Here is a 25,372-nt window from a genome sequence, read left to right on the forward strand (position 1 = left end):
CACTTTAACAATTGGGATTTAAAAAATGATCAATTAATATTCCCAAAATATGATTAACATAAAGGCTGATGGGATAAACATTCAGAAATCATTTTATACACATGGATAGCGTCTCAAATTTTTAATTTCGCTTATGACTATTTAGTCTAGGAACATTTTAGTCTTCACCTTATTAGATCAAAGAGTTCTGATTTTAAATCTCACGAACAACCGTTGTTAGTTGATGAATTAAAGAAATGTGATAAAAAATATTCCCATACAATTGAAGGGGCTTATGAAATGGATGCCAAATTGCTAATGCATAGATGTGAAATGTGACTCTTCAGCGTTAAGTACTCGGTGCGGTTAGTTGTTGCAATTGCAATCCCATATCTTGGATTTTCCCAGAAAGCAGAGACGTCACATTCCACAACATGAGTATTAAATCATTGACCATGGTCAGTCACTCCATGTCAGATATTATTGGATGGTTAACATTTGACATGTTCAACTCTTTCTCTGTCAATGGGGTTTTAATAACTTGCACCTTCAATGGTGCTTATGAGAAGTGCCATATTTCAAATTTATGCACATGAAATATGGGACCTAGAAATATTCTATTCAAGAAATTAAAACTCAATAAGCTTTTGCTTTCTCTGCCCTCAAAATCACATTCTTCTGCTTATTGTTTAGAATCGATTAATCAAATTCAATTGGCTTTTGTTCTTCCTTTGCGTATTCAAATTCTTTTGCTCGTAGTTTAGATTCGATTTAATCATAATGTCGCTCCATTAAAACAGAACAAAATATTTTGCTAGAATTGTTATACTTTGCAATGGAAATTAAAACAAGGGAAGTTAATAGAGAATGGGAACTACTCTTGATTTGATTTTAGATAAATACATACATGGCACTGTCTTTTCTTCCTTTGAAGACAGTAGAAACCAACACAAGGACACCAAGAACTAACATCAACAACACCACCACACATTGAAGATTTTGTTATATGAACATGAACAAGAACTGGCCACAATGACCAATTCTCTTTCCTTCCTTGATTAGGAGAGAACTTGCTTAATTACATTCAGCTAAATCTCAATAGCTGGCAGTGAATGGCTTGTAGACCTTGAGATCACTAACCACCCCAGCAATTGAGCCCGCGGCAGCTGCAATGGTTATCATGAGGCAACCAACACTTAGGGTTTGGAGGCAAAGCCATCTTGTGCTCCATTTTGGAATCCTCTTTTGCACAATGTACATCTCGACCGGGAAGTAAACCGTGAGCGGCCAAAACCCAAAAGCCCCAAGAAGTCCTACAACGTCGTTGAAGAACGGGAGGATCATGGATATCACAGTGGTTATGACCACAAACGCTGTCCTCCAGATCATTCTGAAGAGATTGAGGTTGTAGGGTCCGATTCCTGGGATTCGGAGTTTGATGTCTTTCGTGATGAATTCGCTGTCCGGGAACTTTTGCGCCGCGGTTTTCTCAACAAAGGCGAAAAGGGGCTGTGCGTAGACTTGGTATGCACCAACAAGGTGGATGACAATGGCAGCGTTGGCAATGTCAAGGAGCCAATAGGGGTTGTAGAAACCAAAGCCAGTGAGGAGGTTTCCGGGGGATAAGTCTCCGAAAGCAGCGTATCCCATGCAGCCACAGAGCATGTAGAAAAGGGTTGTGACTGCCACACTGATTTGAGTGGCCTTTTTCATTGTCTTGGATTCAGATGGTGGGGATCTAATTGTGTCCTGAATTTCGATTAGGATGAGAGAGTACGAGTAGGCGAAAGCTATGTCACCAAGTGCTTGGAAGCTCCTCCACATCTTTTGGGTTGCAGTCACTGTCCCGATGCTTATTCCGGTCATACTTCCCATGATTTTTCCATTTTCTGAAATTTGACAAGCAGGAAAAGAAGCTAGAGTCAGCTTTATTAGAACCAATTTAATTAGTCAGAAAAACTAAGGTCAAATTTAAAACCATCAATATAGCTTTAAAGCTTGCTATTTTTGTACCTGCAACTTGAGCAATTCCAAGGCCCAGTCCAATGGTTGAGTAAGTGAAAGACATGACTGCAGCAACAATGGAGAGCCACCACAACTGATCGAAGTCCGGAATCTGAGAAAATATGATCTCTGTGACGCCGAAAGCGATCATATAAGGGTTGCTGTTAATACGGCATGGATTTTTTCCACCACTCTTGTGGAAGCAATTAGACCTCTTTATTGCCCTGTTTAATCAATACCAAAACAATTAGCCCAAAATATTATCTTAACATGCCTAAACTGTAATCATGTTTATTTTTATTTTATTTTATTTTATTTTTTTCAAAAGGAAATGATTTCCGCAAACGTCAGTTTATCTATCTTTCAACTCTCCTTTAATTTATGTCGAGTGTGAGCAGAAATAACTCCTTGTTTTCAAACTTGAAACTCAAAAACTTACATCATGCTTATGGATGATGCAATTGTGTAGCCAATGGAAACTCCAAAAAGATTCAAGTACTGAACATATCCACAAATTTTAACCTTAGCTCCACCTACGAAAATCGAAACATGAAACAGAATAAAGTTTGAGCATTTTAGAACATTGAAAAAGTTCAAAACTTTTTACTTGCCAACAAGTTTAAAAAATATATTTTAGCAAAATTTACCAAGGTTGGATCTAACAGCATCCATGTACGTATAGTTTCTCTTCCCAGTGATCGAATCACCGGAACGATAGCATGCAGAGAGGAGAGTTGAAGTGTAGTAGGTCACAAAAGAGAACAAGAGCATCACAGAAGGGCCAGCAACCCATCCAAGCTGAGCTGTGGCCCAAGCCAAGGACAGAACCCCAGAACCAATCACAGCAGTAATTATGTGTGCGCTTGAAGTCCAAACAGTTCCTGGTAAATTAAATAGCACAAAGAATAACAAATTACTGATACTTTAAACAAAGTTAATTACTATTCATGTTTTTCTGTTAAAGATTTGAATTTATTAAACTAACTGGCCTAACTCATCTGCGAACATGAATAATGTGTTAGGAAGCGAAATTTACCGGTTCGTTTGAGACGGCCGTCATCATCAAAGCACTTGGAGCCTCCTTGTGGAGGCATATCAACTGAGAAATCAAAAACTTGGTCGTGGTGGAGCTGCTGGTTTTTTGTGGCAGTGTTGTCTCCCATCTTTTGTCACAAAAGAGAGCAAAACACAAGCCTTTTAATTTTTGTAAGAATAATAATTAAAAAGAATGTATCAGAGTTTATGCAGCTCAAAGTAAGCAAAATCTGTGAAAAATATGGAAAATAAAGAGATGCGCTTTTCTTTTCCAATGATCTATGAGCTTGTTCCACTCTCCATCACACACAAAATGCACCCAAAGAAGTGCTAGAGAAACCCAAATGAAGTTTTGCGTCGAGAGAGAGAGAGAGAGAATGTGAAATTATGAATACTTGGCAATGAACTGGTGTCGGTATACGAAATTGGAGTGCAAGGTCGGGGTGGGGGTATTTATAGCACTTTTGTGGGAAGATTGTAAAATCACACGTGGTTTAGAAGACCAAAAGAAGACTCATGCATCAACCCACCAATGCAATATTTGCCGGTGTTCAACACGGTCCACTGATTTTCATGCCAACTTGGAGCTTGACTTTCAAAGATTTTCCAAAATTTTCTCCCAACCTATGATTTTTCTAGTGACCCTCCCAAAGCACTTTCTTACACCTCTCTCTGCTTTTTCAAGTTTTAAATCTAATACGCAACTTTTTTTTTTTTTTTTTCCCAACAGGCAATAGTCCCCAGATCGGTAGGAGCCATTGATTTGAGTCACTGAATTTTGGGATATAGTTATGGTGCTTGAGTCACCGTTGAAGAACTTTTCTCTTTTTATACAAGTCATGGCTTTTGGTTCATATAGGTTGGCATCAACCAAATGTTAGGCATGAGTAAACTGACTAGATATAACATAACAGTTAAAATTTGACAGTTCCAACGCAAACCTAGTGACGGATTTAACATAAAGCATCGCAAAAACGACGAGTTCATGCAGCAAGAAAGTTTCGACTAAAATGTGTAGCGAACAATGGTAATAGTAAGCTGAAACTGAAGAACAGAAACTTCTAAACCCTTACCGTCATAAGTTGGCAGCCTTCCTTTTGGATAAATTTCAAATATGCTAATATGCAGGAAACCCGACAACACACTCACTCTAATATATCACAAGAAATATTAGAGAAATGGGTATTACTTGTTTTGTGTTGTGCCTCTCTTTGTATCAACCAACCTTCTTATATAGCAGAACTCATAGCTACCAAAATTTGATATTTAATTCTCTCTTTAGAGGACAACCCTAGAAATAAGAATCAAAAATTTATTTCCACTTTTAAGGCTTATCATCCATCCCTTATTCCCTTATTGAAAGAGAAGAATAATGAATATGGTTCTCCCATAATAATTCATTCCCACAAACATCATAGAGAGTGGGAGTATATAATTATAAACCCATTTCAAAGCATAAAATTGACAATTATTTATCAGTCAAATGTTTCTTTGAAGTGACAGTGATATTATAATAATCAGAGACAACTGTGCACCAAATGACCCACTAAAACTTAATCACTCACTTGTTTTAGAACAAGAATTTAAGCATCTTTTGACTGGTACTGAAAACAGCGAATTCATTCAATTTCAGTCAAGGAATGACTTGGAATCACTATGGAGCAGACAAAGCTGAGGCTCCAACATGTAAAGCCATCTTCAATCGACCCATCTAAAAGATTATAGGGCTCAAAATAGCTCGAAATGTGTTAAAGTAGAGTCCTAACCAATCTTACCTTCCTTTGTTATGTGATAAACTCCAAGTATTAATGCTGTTGTATTATCAGGTTGTATTGGGAGAAATATAATCCCGTTAGGACTCTTGTATAGCTGAACCATTTGTGTGTATTTATACAACAACTCAAACAACGAATGAAAACAACTTTCACAAATATTCTAGACTTTTGTTATTGGTTTTATTCTTTACCGTGCCTCTGTAGCTTTTTTTCTACATGGTATCATCCCTCTTTCTAGCTTAACAACCTTCGATCCCTGCTTCCTTCCTCGCTATGTTTTCCTCCCTTTCACTTCCTGGACTTAATGTGGCACAGTTCCTGAAACTAACTAACTCCAACTACCTCATGTGGCTTCGTCAAATCAAGCCATTCCTCATTGGCCATGATTTCTGGAAATTTGTTGACGGCTCACATCCCCCACCGGCGGCCACCCTCATTGTTACTGCCCTTCCTATCCCCGTCTCCTCCGACTTTGATAGCACCTCGGTGGTCACCACCACTACCATCACTTCGTCCACCATTCCTAATCCTGAATTTCTCACGTGGTATCAACAAGATCAGTTAGTTGTTAGTTACATAACCTCTACATTGACGGAGCCCATTCTCACCCTCATTGTTGGCCATGACTCTGCATAAGCCATCTGGAACAGTCCTCAACGTCGCTTTGCCCATTGCTCTGTGACCAATTCTGCCACCCTCCGATATCAGTTACTTGATTTAACCAAAGGGTCTCGTCCTGTCGCCGACTACTTGCAACAGGCCAAATCCCTTGCTGATAAACTGGCCAACATTGGCCATCCTGTTGATCTTGAAGATTTCATAACCACTGTTCTTCGTGGTCTTGGTCCGGAATATTTGATGCTCACCATTGCCGTCATCAACGTCACTCCTTTGCCCACCTTTGAGGAACTACACTCCAAAATTGTGGCCTTCAATCTTCAAAATCCACGCCCCTCCACCACCCCTGCAGCGGCTTCTCAAACCGCTCTCATCACCACTCAAGCTCCGTGTGGCACTCCTCAGAATAATTCATGAAACCGTGGCAACAATTAGAATGGTAATCGTGGCAATTTCAACCGTCAGAATAATAATGGTGGCTATCACGGCCAAAACAACAATGGTCGTCCATCTGGACGAAATAACTACAACCTTAATTATAGAGTTGAGTGGAATGCTCCAGGTCCATGGAATGGGCCTTCTGCCTAAAATTTCTAGAATAACCAACGTGGAGTCCCTGGCCGCACTAACTCTAGTTTGCTGGGCCCCGGCCCTTGGTGCCCCATCTGTTCAACACAGTAGCACACAGCTGCACAGTGTCCTCACTGCTTTAATGGCCCAGAACCCTTTTCCACCCTTTGCAGGCTCTCAGGTGTTCCAATATCAAGATCCTAATACGTGGTTCCCCGACAGCGGTGCCACCCATCATATGACCGGCGATGCTAGTGCCATCCACACCCCGCAACCTTATCACGGCCCCAACTCAGTTCAATTGGGTAACGGTGACTCTTTTCACATTACATCCACTAGTACAATTCCAATTTCTCTTAACTCTGCCCTTTTCTACCTACGTATTGTTTTTCTTGTTCCCTCTTTACGTAAAAATCTTCTCTCTGTTGCTCGGTTTACTTATGATAATAATGTTGCTATTTGTTTCTTCCCTCATTTTTATAGAATTTATGATTTATGGACTGGTTCTTTATTGTTTCAGGGCCCATGTAAAGATGGCCTTTATCCATTGTCGTTTTCGTCTCTTCAAGCCCTCACCGCGTCGTCGTCCACTGCTTGGCATCAACGTCCCTATCATCCATCTTCTTCTGTTTTGTCTCGTCTTCGTCCCCACTTAGGTTCTAGGTTTATTTCTTCTAAACATTTTTGTAAAAGTTGTGCTTTAGGGAAGTCCACACAACTTCCATTTGAATTCAATAACGTGAGGGCTACTACTCCATTTTTTATCATACATTCTAATATTTGGATGTCAACTATTAACTCTGTTTCTGGTTTTCGTTATTATGTCCTTTTTATAGATGATTATTCCCGTTATTCCTCGATCTTTCCAATGAAAAAGAAATTAGAGGTTTTTACACACTTTCAAACGTTTGTTACTATGGCTAAAAATTTATTTAATGCTTCAATTAAATATTTTCAAAGCGACGGGGGTACTGAATATGTTAACCACTCATTCTTTGAATTTTGTCATCTGTTGGGTATCCACCAATGATTTTCGTGTCCACATACCCCACAACAGAATGGTCTCGCTGAACGCAAGCATTGTCATATTGCCGATATGACTCGCACTTGGCTTGCTACGGCTCATGCTCCATTAACCTTATGGTTAGAGGCTGCACACACTGATGTCGATCTTATTAATGTTCTTTTTACACCAACTTTCCAATGGTCCACTCCTTATACACTTTTATTTGGTCTATCACCCACTTACTTTCACCTACGTACCTTTGGATGCATGTGTTTCCTTTATCTTGGGCACTATATACAAAAGAAACTAATGAACCGATCTGTTGAGTGTGTTTTTGTGGGTTATAGTCCTTGTCATAAAGGATACAGGTGGATTGATCCTACCACCAGCCGTATTTATATCTCCCGACACGTGGTGTTTAATGAGACAGAATTTCCGTTTGCCAAGCCAAAAGCCCAGCCGCCACCTACATATGTGGACCTTGTTATTCAACCCATTGCAACCGCGTCTTCCCCTATTTCTAGTAGGCTGCTGCCTACACAGATTCCTACTAGGGTCATGCTTGCTAACCCAACCAGTGAGTCTTCTCTCGCGCCTCCAGAGCCCCCTGTCACCACTGAAATAAGGGGCAGCCTACCGCAACATGAAGTTCCACCCCCTACTGCTCCTACATGACCAATTCCTCCGGCCTCGTCTCACTCTATGGTTACCAAGTCCAAGGATGGGACTCACAAACAAAAGTCCTAAATGATGGCACTATTCAGTATCCTCTTCCTCATGCCCTTTTCATTTTGCTTTCCACTGACGAACCAACTTGTTTTACACAGGCCAATCGCAAACCCGAATGGCGCGATGCCATGACGGAAGAGATTAATGCTCTTTCAAAAATCCGACTGGGGTACTCATTCCACCATCTCCTTCACAAAACAAAGTTGGGTGCAAGTGGGTTTATCAAATTAAACGAAATTCCGACGGCAGCATTGAGCGTTACAGAGCTCGCTTGGTCGCCAAAGCATTCCACCAACAACCGGGTATCAATTATGACGAAACGTTCAGCCCTGTTGTCCAACCGGCGACTATCCGAATAGTTCTCAGCTTGCAGTATCTAATGGTTAGTCTGTTCGCCAACTTGATGTGAAAAATGCTTTCCTACACGGCCACTTGCAAGAAGATGTGTATATGTCTCAGCCACCTGGATTCGTTGATCCTCAAAGACCTAATCATGTTTGTCGTCTTATCAAGGCTCTTTATGGTCTTAAATAGGCCCTGCGGACATGGTTCCACCGCTTCAGTTCTTATTTATTCAGCTACGATTTCGTACAAAGCAAAGCCGACAACTCATTATTCCTTTATCGCTGTGGTTCGTCCCGTATGTGGTTGTTGTTGTATGTTGATGACATTTTTTTAACTGGCAGCCACTCCTCCACTTTGCAGCACTTCATCGCATCCTTGGGTAAGGTTTTTGACTTGAAGGATTTGGGACCTTTAAATTATTTCTTGGGGACACAAGTTCAAACCACCTCTAGCGGCATCCATCTTTCTCAAGCCAAGTATGCCTGTGATTTATTAAAAAATGTGTGCATACTAAAGTGCAAACCAAGTTCTACACCTATTGCTGCAAAGGTCTCCCTATCTGCTCATGATGGTCCTCTTTTGTCCTCTCCTACGGAGTTCCGTATACTTGTGGGCTGCCTCCAATATCTAACATTAACACGTACCGACATTTCGTTTGCTGTTAATAGCGTTGCACAGTACATGAGTAACCTTTGATTGCCTCATCTCTTGGCTATATCAAGGGGACTATTGATCAAGGTTTGCTTCTTCGACCACAACCTCCTTCTGCTCGCATTTCAGCCTATTCTGATGCCGATTGGGCAGGGTGTGTCGATACCCGCCGCTCAACCACAGGTTATTTGATTTATCACGGCACAAATTTAGTTTCTTGGTATTCTAAAAAGCAGCCCACGGTGTCGAAATCTAGCATCGAATCCGAATATCAGGCTTTATCCCATGCCTGCGCTGAAACTATGTGGCTGACCTATTTGTTTTATGAACTTGGCGTCTCCACTCAGTTCCCTATTTATCTTTATTGTGATAATCTTAGCACCACATACATGGCTGCCAACCCCGTATTCCATGCTCGCACGAAAGACATCGAGTTGGACTACCATTTTGTACGCAAAAGCGTGGCCTTCAGCAGCCACCATGTTCGGGACCAAAGGCTTACTCAAGGCACGACATTCCGTTATTCGGTCCAAACTTGTTCATCCTTCGATGCCCACTTTGCGCCGGGGGGGGGTGGTGTTAAAGTAGAGTCCTAACCAATCTTACCTTCCTTTGTTATATGATAAACTCTAAGTATAAATGCTACTATATTATTTGGTTGTATTGGGAGAAATGTAATCCCGTTAGGACTCTTGTACAGCTGAACCATTTGTGTGTATTTATACAACAACTCAAACAATGAATGAAAAAAACTTTCAAAAATATTCTAGACTTTTGTTATTGGTTTTATTCCTTACCGTGCCTCCGCAGCTTTGTTTCTACAAAATGACATGAAAATCGTCTCCAATCGAAAGGGCTCATGGGCCCCACCGGGCAAAAAATGGGAAATCAAGTCAACCGGTTGGCACAAAGGAGCTAGCTAGCCGGCCCAATATTCAACACCCAACATCTACTGGGCATCAGCATGATGCCAGCTAGCAACGGCTAGTTGACGTCATGCTGAAGCCAGGTTACCATTGGATTTGAATTTTTTTTATTTTTTTTCAAACAAAATTTATAAAAAAATAAAAAAAAAGGGGAATTGTTATTAGCACTGTAAAAATCTCATTTGGCACCCCAAACTTTCTATAATTAGAAAGAAAAATACACTTGTGAGGAGTGTAGAATGAGATTTTTGGAGTGCTAATAACAATTCCCAAATAAAAAATTCTAATTTTTTCCCTATAAATACCTAAGTCATTCCTACACGATTCCACACTATCACCACTCCTACAATGGCGGATGAAGATGATGATTATAGTCTTTAAATTGAAGTTGTTGTTGTCTTTAATATTTAAGTTGTAGTTTTTAAATTTAAATTGTAGTTTTTAAATTTAAGTTGCTGTAGTCTTTAAATTGAAGTAGTAATCCTTAAATTTAAGTTTTTAAAATGAAGTAGTTGAATCTTTAAATTGAAGTTGTTGTAGTTTTTAATATGTCCCAAAAAAACCTTATTTTAATAAGGTAGCTTAATAGAAGTAACCATATTAATTCAATTAAAATAATAAATTATGTTTGGCCTATGGCCCATTGACCTCCTTTGTTGGTAATGATTTTTTGTTATAGGGCTATGTTTGGCCTATGCCTCTTTGACCCCCTCAGTTAGAGATGGTAAGAAATATGGCCTAGCATTGTTCATTAAAATATTAATTTCTTGGAGGGTTATAGGGCTAAAGAGAACCCTCTGGCCCTCCTTGAATTGGAGATGGCCTAAGATTCCTAGGGAAAAAATGAATATAATTGAAAAATTAAATGTACATGGATAATGGGACATTCCTTTCTTAGCCTAAGATTCCTAGGGAAAAAATGAATATAATTGAAAAATTAAATGTACATGGATAATGGGACATTCCTTTCTTACTCAGCAAGATGATTGGTGAATTACCATGTGTGCAAACACATCGGAAATGGAACAAGTAGTTGGTCCTCTTTATATGATTTTGAGTTGGATACTCATATTTTATATGATACATATTTGAGCATGTGATTTTCACATGTTGTTCTAATAGCTAGACATGATTTACCATCACCTTATATTGTCCACATATATAGCTTGAGTGACGATAAGTGTAAAAGAACGTGTTGAGAGTATTAGCTCCATGTTGAGATAGAATTAATAATTTAAAAAGATCTTAGCATACCAATTGATTAATGCTCTCCTTTTAATAGGGTGATATAGCCTTGACCAAATTCTCATTAAGATGCTTATCACACAGATCAATTATTAAAATGAGTACGCTTGGAGTTTGCAACAATAGCGTGGTAATCCAAACTTTCGGTTTGGGATTACCGAAAATATGACGACAAGGTCTCGATCCTCGTACTTAATAACTAGTATTTATAGTTCTCTCTCGAGTCAAAGTCTTTCTCTCTTTTTGAGAGTATTTCTCACCTTTTCGTGTGAAGCCTCCAACTTTGAGAAAAATTGGTGGCGCCGACCCTAGCTTCGGCCGGGGTTGGTCGCCATTCTCCCTTTTCTTTCTTTCTCTTCCTTTTTTCCTTACTTCTACTATTTTTCCACCTTGGTTGTTATACGATCTATTCTGTTTCTCTTTCCCCGATTTTCTGCCATACAACCTGCTAAGATTGTGTGTAGAGCTCCGGTGTTTTCACCGACTCGGGTGTTTTGATGTGACAAATAATAGCACTCAAATTAAACCTTCTTTTTCACAATTGTAGTAAAGATATAAGTAGGGATCGTTCTAGGCTGGGGATTAGGAGGGATTGCTAATCTAATGAAAACTAACTCAAAGATACAAAAATATGCTTAAAAACACTTAAACAAACTCAAAGACTCTTAACTAAACTTATATGACTCAAAACAAACTCAAAAGACTCAAAACAACACAAAACAATCAAATAAACTCAAACTAGACTCTAGGACTAAATTTGGACGAAAATAGAATTGGTTTTGACTCAAAATACTTAAAAACACACAATAAGACAGATTTGACTCAACAAAGTAAATGGGATTGGGTTTTTGACGAATTTAAGATAAAAACAAGTAACTAAAAGACTTAAATAAGATTTGGACAAATTTGGGAAAAACTATGGATGATTAACTAGCTAGAGGATTCTTTTCCACACATGACACATTCAAATACAAATTGATTTCCAGTTGCTTTTTCGATAAACCATGAACCTCAACACCCCAGATTAGCCGTGACATCACTAATTAACCCTCAAATTTTCCTTTAGTTACTGGATTGGATGACATCATTCGACAACCCAAAGCATTCTTCAAAAGTTCCCTACATGACATCATAATAGAGATACAATCAAAGATCATTACGTTCTATGAAAATCATAAGTATTGACAAAGCATTCATAACTATGATATCATGATACTCATGCTAGGAATTTACTTAACATGATTGTGAAAACAACCTTAACTACTTGTAAATATAAGTTTGTAACGATTATGTGAAACTCCCTTATATTCTAGCACCAAATTCATGCATGCAAACTAAGTATGCATCCTTAATCAACATACAAGAATAAGTTATCAATCAAACGGTTAAGTAAATTGCATTCACAATTTATGAAATCACAACTAGAATTAATCAATTCATATCGCAAATATAATCATGGTTTCAAAGTCTCCTCTAGCTAAAACAAGTTCAACTCCTCATGTTTATGGCAAAACAAAGAGAATATAAATTAAACATTAAAACTAAGATAGATTACACCTAGAAACGCTCCAACAATCCAAGCTTGAATGGCCAAAATGTCCAAGGCTTCTCCTCTCTTCTTTCTCCTTCTTTGCTGTGGCACAAGGGTGTTTAGGTATGAATTATGGTGATGGATGGATAGGTTGGATGGTGGTAGGGGGTGGATGATGGTTGAATGAATGGGGAGAATAAGTGGTGTGGTTGTAGGATTGTGTAAAGGAAGAATGATGGCTGAAGGATGAATCCCCTTTTATATGTGTGCGGCAAAATATATAATATAATGAGAGAAAGGGCAAGGCAATAAGTAATTAATTTGGGAAGGTTTTAAGACTCCAAATCCTCCAAGAAAAGGGTAATTAAATTCAAACTCCAAGAGAGAAAAGGGAAGTAAAATATGCAGCAAGGAATTGGGAAAAGGGAAAGGGAAAGCTACGGCAACATCCTTTAGAGAATGTGAAAGTGATTTGCTGCCATAAAAATGGAAATCTAGAAAGGATATGTGCGGCATGGATTAGGAAGTAGGACTAAGTCTTCTAGACATATATTTAAGTGTCCTAAATTAATTAGGAACCCTTTTTGGCAGCTAAAACTTAGGTAGGAAAAGATTAGGAAAGTTAAGTCAAAATAAGGAAGTTTGACTCATGTTTCCTTCTTTGTAGTTGTTTCCTTTTCTTCCAAGTCCTGAATTAATTTCTTCCATCTCCTTAGCAGATTCCTAGGCTCCTTTGGACTTCAATTTCGTCCATCCATCTTGCTCCAAGCATATGCAATCCATTTAATGCCCAAAACTGCTCCAAAATGCACCAAAATGCACTTTCTTGCTACTTTAACCATGTGGACCTACAAACACACGAAAATAGCTTAAAATAGTAAAATAACTAAGAACTAAGTAAGTAAATGCAAGGAATTAAACTAACAAAGTCGCATTAATATGCTCCTATCATGTTTCCAATAGCACCACTTTCTATTTGTTATCTACCTTTATCGACAGTGTCGATTGTGGATTTCCACGGACTTCATCTTGATCTCTGGCTTCTCTCATTTGGTTGCTGGCTATCCTTACTATATGGTTGTGCTCGAGAAGCAGATTGGAGTTGGATGTGGCATTTGGTGAGGCGTTGCTTGGCTGTGGAAAAGGATTTGGATGGATCAGAAAGATCTATGGAGGCAATTAGAAGCTTCTAGGTTCTGCGTATGTGGTCTGGTTTATGGGCCTAAATGTTTCTTGGCTCTTGTAGTGTTTTGTTTAGTTTTGGCCCATGTTTTGTTGGCTATATGTTAGTTTTGGGCTATGCTTGTATGTAAGGTTTGTGTTTTGTGGGGAAATCTTACTTTTTACCCAAAAAAAATAACCAGTATTTATTCAATAACAGTTACGGAACTTTTTGGGGTTTCGATTTTGTTTTTTTTGGGTATTCGGTTTGGAGTTTTTTGGGTCATATTCTGGATTTGGGTGCAAAATTTTCCAGCCCTCAGATCTATACGAGCTTTCAAGATGCATTATCATAGTCTTTTGGAGGTTATGAAGAAGGGAACCAAATCCAGAAAAGATAAATGTTTTAGATGCAATGAATCTTGCAATTTTGGCTTGGACAATAGATGTTTGGGCAAATACAATTGAAAATTGTTTTTGACATTGTAAAACTCGATCAGCGGATAACATGGCTCCAGAGAATTTGGATGAACTGTTAGATGGTGGAGGCATTTAAGAATTGTAAAATATAATAAAAAAAAGTTGAATTATCGTAAGGAAAGGATGTGAAGGACCTTTTGAACTACCCTAGAGAAAACACAACTTCAAATATGATTAAGATGATGAAGATGAAGATGAACGTTCTACTGGAACCTTTAAAAAAAAAACTCCCAAAGAGGTGATGACATTGAATAATTTTTTGTTGCAATATGAGAACCAAAATTTCTTATCATATTAAGAAAAGTTAGAGATGAGATTCAATCTGATATCAATTTCAAAAAGTAACAAATAACATTGATTGAGTCATATTTTAGGATTGCCTTATAGTCGAATCATAAGCACAATGTATAAGGAAATTATTAATTTATATATTATTGGGACCTATAGGAATTTTTATAATGTATTATATTATAAATTTCACGAAGTATTATTTTAGTACGTTATTCCAAAGTCGGAACAGGCTAAAAATAATATAACTTAACTTCTTGTGAAATTGGGGATATGTGTGCAGTGAAATAAAGTAAGTAAGACACAATATTTACGAGGTTCGGCAAGTGTGCCTACGTCCTCGAGGCAGCAGTAGTATTTCTTTCATTATTTGAAATAACAGAGTACAATGATAATTCTCACTAATTTCTCCCTTCTCCCTAGCCTTATAGCTTATTGATATATTCCTCTTCGTTCTTTCTTTTCTCTTATCTCTCTCTTCTTTTCTCTCTTTCTTCTTCTCTTACTTTGTTTTTTATTTTGTTGTTAGTGGCCTTGGCATGATATCATTGCTTACACAGGCATGATATCATTGCTTGTTCATGCATGATGCCATTCACTCAAACCAAATAATAGACATCTACATTTCCAACACTCCCCCTGGATGACCATATGTCAATATCGATTGCCTCGTTAAAACCTTAATCTATTTTGGATACTCTCCCTGATGAGTATCTTCCCTTGATTTTGAATTCTTCAATCTGACTGGTTACGAAGTTGATGTAATCTGATACCATGCATGATAATTGGAGTGTCTGCTTTGAAGGTGGATCGCATGCACTCCAAAATTTAATAGGTCACAATTATTAGCCAAACACATTCATGATTAGCTTCATGGAGACATGTATTTATGAGAGATATGAAGATGCAGCGACAAATGTTTGCCTTCTTAATAATTGTAGGATCAATCTATTTCCATATGTAAAATACAAATCCCTTTTTATAAGCGATCTGTATGCATGCTAGAGAGATATTCATATTTTTCTTGTTGAATAAGAGGCTTTTGGTGAGTTATTTGTAATAGAACAGGCACATACTTGTAATTTCCTGGAGATATCAATACTTTATTTCATTTCCATACCCATTTGCTGATATTTTGCTCCACAGGAAATGCAATAACTGATTTAGTGTATTTTGCTAAATAAATTAAGGCATACTTTACTAAGATGTGGTACTTCTGGACCAAATATCAATTCATCATTTCCCTCACGATGATGAATGATCTTTCTTAGTGCCTGAAAATTAATTAATCATTTGAGTGATCAATTCATGATCTTGAAACCATATGGTTTTTAATACCACAAACCTTTTAGTGGATAAGAATTTGTTTTTAGCATATTGTTCGATTTGTAGCTTGAGACAATATTCGTTTCAACACTTTATAATTTTTTCGGACTCTTCAGAAGTCCCACTCTAATATCAACTCTTGCAAGAAATTTAGTATGATGCAACAATATCATAATGCTAGTTGTCACTAAGGCAATTTATACCACCCATTGGTATCGAGTACATAATTTGTGGTTTCCAGGGCTTAGTTTAAGGAATTTGAATCCTTTAGGGATTTTCTACACTTCATGACACATGCTCCTTTGAAACTTATAAAAAGTAATTTGCTTTTATGTATAATTGAGGGATTTACTTATAGAGATACGCTTTGGCATTTCATAAGCCATCGTATGATACATATATAATTCTCCATTGCAACGAACAAGTTTCACAATGGGAAATCACGTTTACATGAGTATATCACAATTTCAGGTTTCAACTAGGAACCATGTGTCATATCATGTGAGTGGATTTCATTCTATTACAAATGCTCATTGTAACCTTCTGGGTTCAACATCATTTGATGATTTGTTGTATAGGTTCATTTTTCCATGTTCTTATTAAATTGTTGCATCATGTAATGGAATTGCCTTTCTCCATTTTGGCCAATAATTTTTCATTCCGTCAACGAACAAAAGAACGTGGCTCAATATCAACACAGCTCATTGATGAATTTAGCAGCTGCTGTAAAACCAAAATTAACATTGGTTATCATCAATTTGTGATCTCATAATTTTCGTGTGCATGCGCATGCATATTTTATATGCATTTCAATACTTTGGATATCCTTGCTTCTTCAGGGGCTTTACATTGTCTCTTCTAGGACAATCATCTCTTATTAAATGAATAGTTTGGAGAATTTGGGTCATAACCTCCTTTAGAGCGTTATAAAACTTGAATTTTTAATCTCAACTTCTAAGGAATTCAATCATAGGAACCTATACGCCTATCATGCTTTAGGATGCACAATAAAATTTTCATGTCCATAGATTGTCCTTTGGGGACTTGAATCCATACGACGATTGACATGCTTCGAGCATGCAAAAGTTTAGTAGTGCCAAGTCCATGGATAATCTTGTTGAGACTTCAATCCATGAGGTATCTTTGTTACTTGTTAATGCCTTTGGTAGTTCATTTGTAATCGTGAAGATTGTATTACCTTTTGCGCATCTAGAATACTAGTTGAAATCATTCTTGACTTCATCATAGACTCATGTAGAATTTGCTGGGGTTGTGAGGAAGATTCCCATCATTGAACTTTGGTCTTCTACTTACTTAGTCAGCCACTCATTTTCATCCTTTAAAATTTTATAGATTCATCGTTGATCCTTCAGCTTCAGCCTCCTACACAACAAAAGTGGTGCGCAATCTTTGACTTTGAATAGTCATTCAAAGCATCACTTTTCAATGACTCAATCGTTTTGACAACTTAAGTGTAAAGAGTCAACATCGTATCAATTGTTCTGCAGTGTTGGTGACTTGAAATTTCGCACGAACAATAGTTGAAGATGACTACTCGAAAGCAATGCAAGGTAAGCAATCAAGCAAAGGTTCCAAGCAATCGGTTTAGGACCGGAAGTTTGATTTTAGGTTCCGACTGATTCTTTCTTTTTCCTTGTCTTGTAGGCAAGAGCAAGAGCAAGAGCAAAGGAAAAGACAAGTAAAGAGCATGATATGTGTTACTTTTGCTCTCGACTCTGATGATACAAGATACTTTTTCTTTTGAAGAAAAAAAAAAACAGTAAAAGAATTTGATGTTGATGTAAAACATCTTGATCAAATATATGATTGGGCATTTTGAAGGACTTGGTTGAAGAGGTATTCTCAGATAGGAGGAAAGCTAAGTATATTGAGATGCTTAGTTGAAGATGTATTCTCGGCAAGGAAGAAGAGTTTTTCAGAGGCCTGCCTTACCATGGAAGACGAAGGTCGACATACATAGGGATTTCTAAATAGTAGGTAGTGGTGTTGTTGGGACCTTGCGATCTATGCTTGTTGGCAACACTTGTGCAATTAGAACAATGAAATTCCCACGTTTTAACTTTGTCAGAGGTAATTTGACAGACCTTGATATCTAAAAGCGAAGATTATGTCTGAGAAGTGCCTACAAACTTTATTTAGAAAAATTGGGCTTTTGAAAGTTGGAGAGTGGTGTCTCTTCGACTTTTGAACGAGTGGTCATGTTGCCTTTCCTTTTATAGAGGCATCAATTGTATCAAAAAAGCGCACTCGGAAAGTTGCCCGCCTGTGGAAATTTTCCCTGTTGCATTTATTTGATTTCGTTTTCTTTCATCATTTCTAAAAATGGCTTGCCCATTTGACTATTGTTTTGATTTGAATGTTGTGGAAGATGCAAACATGCCTATTTAGGATAATATATGGTGCCCATTCTTCTTATCCTCTAATGGTCCTCTTATGATTGGAGACTATGTGATGAAAAATGATATAAATGCCACAGTAATAGCTAGGAGCCTTCTCACTCCCAAATATAAAAGAATGCTTTCAAAAAATTCTGATGAATCGGTTGTTCAAGACTCTTTGGCTTTCAGTGTTCAGTGTGCGAGTTCTATATCCAACATAGGCCAATGTCTACTTGCTCGAACTCGCTAACTTGAACCATTAATGGCTGAGGTGGCAAGTCTTAGGCAAGAAATTAGAGGGCTCAAGCATGAGAACAAAGAGTTGCACATACTTGCAAATAATTATTGACGAACATGAAGAGAAAGCTCAACTAGTGCAGGAATCTGCAAGTCAGACAAAGTGACCACCAGAGGTTCTTGACTTTATTCCGAAGGCATCTGTTGCCTCTACCTTCTAGGGTTCCCGCCAAGCACTGAGCCTTCAAATGATCAATCTTTGGTGCCTTCGCCTTCTAGGGTTTTGTCAAGTACTAAGGCTTCATATGAGCAGCCTTTTCGAAAGCTCTTTTTTTTTTTCCTCTTTTTATTGTTGTAGTTGTAATTTATGTGTATGCATGCGTATATATAGAAAAGTTCCCTCTCTTCTGGTCTTATATATGTTTGAAATTTCTGGTTCAGTTTGTTAGATATAGGAAACTATGGAAACTTTTGGTTCCATTAATATGAATCAATTAAGCAATGATGGAAACTTCTGGTTCCATGAATATGATTCAATGAGCTTTTAAGCAAAGATGTTTTCTAATATTATATGCTTCCACATGAATTCTCGGACATTATGAGTTCATGAAAGTATCTCTTTATAAGATGTCGATGGTAACAAAATCGAGTTTTGCTAAGTTCACCATTTTCTTATTCCCAAAAGGAAGGAATTCAAGTATGATGGAATTTGTGATAATTAATTCATACCATATATAACCCATGTCCACACAAAATGTTAAAACTTCAAGTTCTTAACATTATTCATATTTTGAACTTCAGGTCAAGTCCTTATGCATATGTACTCGAAATTTTTTCTTGAGATCAACACTATTAGAACCCTTAGGTTCATATTTTTGGAATTCATGCCTATACTAATTTGTACATGGATTAAGGAACTTATGGTCCTCATTTACATGAATCAAGGAGCTTCTGGCCCTCATTTGTTAGTATGTGGACTGAGCCGCTTAATGCACGTCATGTTAATTTAGTTGAGGAAACACTATTCTCTCAGCTGATTCAAAAGCTTCAAGTTTTAATTTTGATTAATGAACTTTGAGTCCGATCTTTTTATATAATGAGGATCAAGAAATTTTGGGTCTGATCTTTTTATATGATGAAAATCAAGGAATTTTGGGTCCGAATTTTTTATATGATGAGGATTAAGGAACTTCGGGTCTTGGTATATACTCATCATAATAAAATGTAGTACAATATGTAAATTAAAGCAGATGGCAGTATTTCCAACTACTATATATATATATACACATACACACTCATCATTCACATAAATATCAGAACTTGATGATGGCAATTGTTATTATAAGAAGGGCGACAGTGTCGCGCCATTGGCGCGCGCGCACACACACACACACACACACACATATATATATATATGAAGGGTGAAGGGATCAATCCGTCACATATATATTATAATATATTATATATGATGGATGATTATAAAACACCAATCACAATAATAACAGAATTAATAATAACAAGAAAAAAAGTAAATATTAACTTACTATACTTTCCTTTTTCTTTTTAACCGTGGCCATGTATCAACGGTAGTGTCTGAAAATTATAGGAAGATCTAACCGTTAGATCTGACCCAAATTTAGTATGGCATGGATAAGAAGGTAATGAACAACTTCAATGAAGAAAGTGTTTGCATCCGAGGTAAGAAAGTTGAAGTTTAAAAGCCATTACCATGGCTGCCAGTTTTTCTGCGAATTTCGGGTTTATAGTTGTATTTCTAATATCTTTAATGAATTAGCCATTGGATCTTTTTAGAATTTTGATATATTATGGAAGAGTGGATAAGGAATAACTTATATGAAGGAAAACTTTATGTTTGAGCATAGTAAGTCAGAGTTTCAAAGCTTGTAACATGACTATTGGTTTTTTTTTTTTTTTTTTTTTTTTTTTTTTGCAAATTTAAAGTATGTACCCATTTTGCTTCTACAAAGAATGAAAAGCAATCATATAACAAGATATAGATTCGCTTTAAGAAAATTAGTCATATAGAGATATAAGGATAAAATGAGAAGATTTTCTTATCTATGAGATTCCAGCAGCAGAAGTGGGAGGTAGGTAGTGCTTCATCAGATTTACGGCGTTGTGCTTTCCACTGACACATGAGTTTCTCGTGTTGATAACGTGTTGTGAAATTGGAGATATGTGTGTAATGGAATAAAGTAAGTAAGACAAAATATTTACGAGGTTCGGAAAGTGCGCCTACATCTTCAGGATAGCAATAATACTTTCTTTCATTATCTGGAATAATAGGAGTATAATGATAACTTCACTATTTTCTCTCTTCTCCCTAGCCTTATCGCTTATTGATACATTTCTCTTCTTTCTTTCTTTTCTCTTCTCTCTCTCTTCTTTCTTCTTCTCTTCCTCATTTTCTTCTTTTGTTGTTAGTGGCCTTGGCCTTCATTATATAGGCAAATGAATAAGTAAATGACAACATTACTTACACATGCATGACATCATTGCTTACACAGGCATGATATCATTGCTTGCATAGATATTATGTCATCCAGTTAAACCAAATAATGGACATCCATAGTTACAACATATCTAGGATTATTAGTTTATTAAGTATTTAAATTACTGAAAATTTGATATTACCCCTTGAAACTATATTTTCCTCTACTAAAATCCATCTCCTTTTGTTTTCTTGAATAAAGCCCATTGACTAGCCTCCAATTAAACAAATTCTTTAATTAAGTTTGACTTTTCAAATTGTGTATTTTTCGAATGCCTAAACTACCCCTATTAATACTTGGATGGGGTTTTTGGATCAGTTACTTGTTATATCCATTTAATTAATTTTATATATTTTACAAAATAATTCATGCCATTCATTGTATATTCAATGTATTAACTTTCAAATTGTTATAACGTGCCAATTGAAAGATAATAATACTAATTTCATAATTTTGTGCTTTACATATATAAGTTAATTTACCTACCAACACAACAATAAACCTAAAACAGCTTCGGCTAATATTCCAATCCCTAATACACAAAACAAAAGCTATATGTTCCACACAATTCTTACCTACAAAATAGTCTAATTTACCTATTACATCAAACCAAAATTTAAAGGGTCTAGTTTACTTTCAAAATGGTCTAATTTACCTACATGATTTATGTGCATTAGATTAAAAGTTTATTTAATTGCCTACAAGCACAAACCCACAACATTCGAACATTATCTAATATCACTAATTTTTTTTTTTTTTTTTGGAATAGGTAAATTAATTTAAATGTAGGTAAATTAGTATAATATTAACAAGTAGGTAAATTAGTATAATATTAATAAGTAGGTAAATTAGTATAATATTTTATAAGTAGGTAAATTAATTTAAATGTTGGTAAATTAGTATAATATTTGTATGTAGGTAATTACATGATTCAAAATGCAGGTTTATTAGTATAATATTTTATAAGTAGGTAAATTAATTTGTATGTAGGTAATTACATAATTCAAACAATATTATTTTTTCCGTACAAGATTGTCTTTCTCTTTTAAATTTGGTAAATTAATTTATATATGTTGCTAATATTTATGATACAAGAAAGGTAAAATATCCATATGGATTTAATTGCTCATCATAATTAGGATGAGTAATAACATTTATTGACCAAATTAGGATTCTATGGCATAAGTTGTAATTGTATTGTAATAGTTGGTCATATATTTGTCTACATGGTAGGTTATTTGAAATTTGGGTTTTATTTGAATGTTTAAATTTAGACGGGTTTTTATTTGGAAAATAGGAGTTTCAAGGGTCTATATCTAAAGAACCCTTTAAATTATTACGGATCTACTGTGCTTCCTTTCAGTATGAATGATTGTACAACTTCCAAAAAGGAATATGTCAAAACAGAAATTGAAAATATGTAGTTAAATATTAAGACTTTCATAGTAAGAGTGCAAGACCAAAACATTGAGTACTTTAGATTCCTAAAGATAAATTGCACGTCAATTGTCTTAATTCAAATTCAGAATTACTATGGTATTTCCACTTTTCTAAGGGTCTTGTGATCTGAATTGGAAAATACTGGTAAAAACAGTACAAATAAAAACTTTGATAAATTAATTGCTAGTCTTGAATGGCCTGTATACCTTGAGACTGTCAATCACACCAGTAACTGAGCCAGCTGCAGCAGATAGGGCAATTATAAGGACACAGAGACTTAGAGTTTGGAGGCACATCCATCTTGTGCTCCACATTGGTATCTTCTTTTGAGCAATATACATCTCCACAGGGAAGTAAACTGTGAGTGGCCAAAACCCTAAGGCCCCGAGAAATCCAACAATGTTGTTAAAGAACGGAAGGATCATGGAGATCACGGTGGTTAGAATAACAAAAATTGTCCTCCAAACCAATCTGAATAGGTTAAGGGTGTAGTAACTGAAGCCTGGGATCAGGATTTTGACGTCTTTTGTGACGAATTGGCTGTTCGGGAAATTTTTTGTAGCTGTTTTTTCGACCAATGCGAAAATGGGTTGGGCAAAAACTTGATATGCACCAACAAGGTGGATCACAATGGCGGCGTTGGCTATGTCGATAAGCCAAAATGGGTTAGAGAAGCCTTTGCCAGTGAGAAGGTTTCCAGGGGCTAAGTCTCCAAAAGCAGCGTAGCCCATGCAGCCACATAGAATGTAGAAAATGGATGTCACTGTCAAGCTAAGTCGGGTGGCCTTCTTCATTGTCTTGGTTTCAGATGGTGGAGATTTAACTGTGTCCTGTAACATTTTATATGGTTGGATTAAGTGCTCGAATCACCACGAAAAGTATAGCATTGTTAAATTTAATTTGAAGAAGATATAAACCTGAATTTCAATGAGGATGATTGAGTAAGAGTAGGCAAAAGCTATGTTACCAAGTGCTTGGAAGGTCCTCCACATCTTTTGGGCAGGAGTCACAATCCCAAGGCTTATTCCAGTCCTACTTCCTTTGATTTTTTCATTTTCTGGTATTAACACAAAAAAAAAAAAAAAAAAAAAAAAGGGAAAAAAGCTTGAATTAAATTTACCAGAACCTTTTCAATCCTAAAAACCAAGTTCAAATTGAGGCATCATTCTCTTGTCATCTGGTCGCCTAGAATTTTTTTTCATCTTTTATCAAGTGGCCTAGGAATTATGGTAACTCAACTTTGATATTAAGGGTAAAGAATGAATGAAGATCACTATAATGTATTAATCTCAACTTTTGATATCAAATCTAACTGTGAGTGACCATATATTTTTTAGTCATCCAAGCACAGAATAACAATTATCCACTCAAAATAGTAGTAATAAATGTAACTATTTTTACCAGCAACTTTAGCAATTCCAAGGGCAAGTCCAATTCCTGAGTAAGTGAAGGACATGACTGCAGCAACAACGGAGAGCCAGGACAACTTATCAAAGTTTGGAATTTGAGACAATATAATTTCTGAGGTTCCGAAAGCTATCATATAGGGATTGTAGTTGATATGACATGGATCTTTTCCACCACTATTGTGGAAGCAATTAGACCTCTTTATTGCCCTATTTAATCAAAAAAAAAAAAAAAAAAAAAAAAAAGAACCATTAGGCCAAAAAGATATTTATAAAATACCTTACATAATGTATGCTCAAGCATCACGAAATTCTTAATTCAGTTATACACTCAAGGCTTACATCATGCTTATAGATGCTGCTACAGTATAGCCAATAGCAATTCCAAAAAGGTTCAATTGCTGAACAAATCCACACATTTTGACCTGAAATTCACCTGAGAAATTGAAATTAACAGAAAAAAGATTAGCTATTGACCTTTGGAAAAAAGGAAAGGAAAAAAAAAACATTTGTTTGTGTGTCCAAAAGATCAAAGTATGAGGCATAATTCACCAAGGTTGGATTGAACGGCATCGGAGTAACTGTAGTTTCTCTTTCCAGTGACGGGATCACGATAGCAAGAAGCCAGAAGAGTTGAAGTGTAGTAAGTGATGAAGGAGAAGATGGCCATCGCAGAAGGACCAGCAATCCATCCAAGCTGAGCTATGGCCCAAGCCAATGACAGAACTCCAGACCCAATTACAGCAGTAATTATGTGTGAACTTGCAGTCCAAACAGTTCCTTGTCCCACAACCAACACACATGAAAAAAAAAATGACTAACAATTCAACATGCTTAGCAGTCTCAAGGAGAGAAAGTATATAATTTACCGGTTCGTTTGGGACGGCCATCGTCATCAATGTACTTGGAGCCTCCATGCACATTGAGTGAGACATCAAAAACTGGGTTGTGATGAAGCTGCAGCTGGTTCCTTGTGGCAGTGTTTTCACTCATCTTTTTTCATTACAATAGAGAAAGAGACCAACTCATTAATTAGGGTTTTGCTTAAAATGCAAGTCAAAACGATTCTCTAGTGTCCTATATATTCAAATAATCTCAATTTTCCAATGCAATCTATGAAAACGATTCTTTAGTGTTAACAATTCTTTAGTGTTCTTCTCACATAAACACAAATGATTTAATATTTGATAAAATTGATACTAACCAATATGCTATTTGTTGACTACATTATTGATTACATGTAGAACTGTTATCCAATTATCATACCACATTTGTTGACTACATTAATGTATTCTATTTAACAAGAAATTTAATTACCAAAAAAAAAGAAATTTTTGGTAATGCCCCTCTATTGGCACATCATGTTAATAAGACGATAACTTATCAATCTATATATGTTATAATACAAAAATATATGCATCCTGGCTTTTTAACGATATTATAAAACATGAATCACTAACACTGCGTGATGACTCAACGTTCGTACTAAAAATTCCTCTACTTTAACCATTCAAAAGAAGCCTTTAGTAACTGTATCAAATAAATTAAATTTACTGCTCATATCAACAATTTTAAGATTAAGAGAATTCGCTCATGTGACGAAGTTCCTCCGTTCGACTCCCATTTCCTATTATCACTTATAACAGGAAAAAATAAGGGCTCTTGTATCACAATATATGAGATTATGAACCTCTCAGTGCTACGTGCC

General features: G+C 36.5%; 2 protein-coding genes across 4 annotated transcripts; both read right to left on the reverse strand.

Moving 5' to 3' along the window:
- Window positions 1–836: 836 nt before the first annotated feature.
- LOC103934899 (amino acid permease 3) lies at window positions 837–5,137 on the reverse strand. Of its 3 annotated transcripts, none has more exons than XM_048575152.1 (6): window positions 4,985–5,137; window positions 3,020–3,146; window positions 2,631–2,864; window positions 2,423–2,516; window positions 1,993–2,207; window positions 837–1,868 (listed from the first exon to the last, which is right to left on the reverse strand). In XM_048575152.1, the coding sequence occupies exons 2-6, from the start codon at window positions 3,144–3,146 to the stop codon at window positions 1,075–1,077; spliced, it is 1,464 nt and encodes a 487-aa protein (XP_048431109.1). In that variant the 5' UTR covers window positions 4,985–5,137; the 3' UTR covers window positions 837–1,074. The 3 variants fall into 3 exon arrangements, with proteins under 3 accessions (XP_048431109.1, XP_009342935.1, XP_048431108.1); XM_009344660.3 differs by lacking the exon at window positions 4,985–5,137 and adding an exon at window positions 4,092–4,249; XM_048575151.1 differs by lacking the exon at window positions 4,985–5,137 and adding an exon at window positions 3,584–4,003.
- A 17,236-nt stretch (window positions 5,138–22,373) lies between these two features.
- Window positions 22,374–24,657, reverse strand: LOC103934901 (amino acid permease 3-like). Its single transcript, XM_048575108.1, has 6 exons — window positions 24,534–24,657; window positions 24,217–24,444; window positions 24,007–24,100; window positions 23,660–23,874; window positions 23,176–23,315; window positions 22,374–23,088 (listed from the first exon to the last, which is right to left on the reverse strand). The coding sequence occupies exons 1-6, from the start codon at window positions 24,655–24,657 to the stop codon at window positions 22,435–22,437; spliced, it is 1,455 nt and encodes a 484-aa protein (XP_048431065.1). The 3' UTR covers window positions 22,374–22,434.
- Window positions 24,658–25,372: the final 715 nt, after the last annotated feature.

This window comes from the organism of the source record quoted next, unplaced genomic scaffold (genome assembly GCF_019419815.1).
Source record: "Pyrus x bretschneideri cultivar Hongxiangsu unplaced genomic scaffold, Pyrus_bretschneideri_v1 Contig78, whole genome shotgun sequence".
NCBI lineage: Eukaryota > Viridiplantae > Streptophyta > Magnoliopsida > Rosales > Rosaceae > Pyrus > Pyrus x bretschneideri.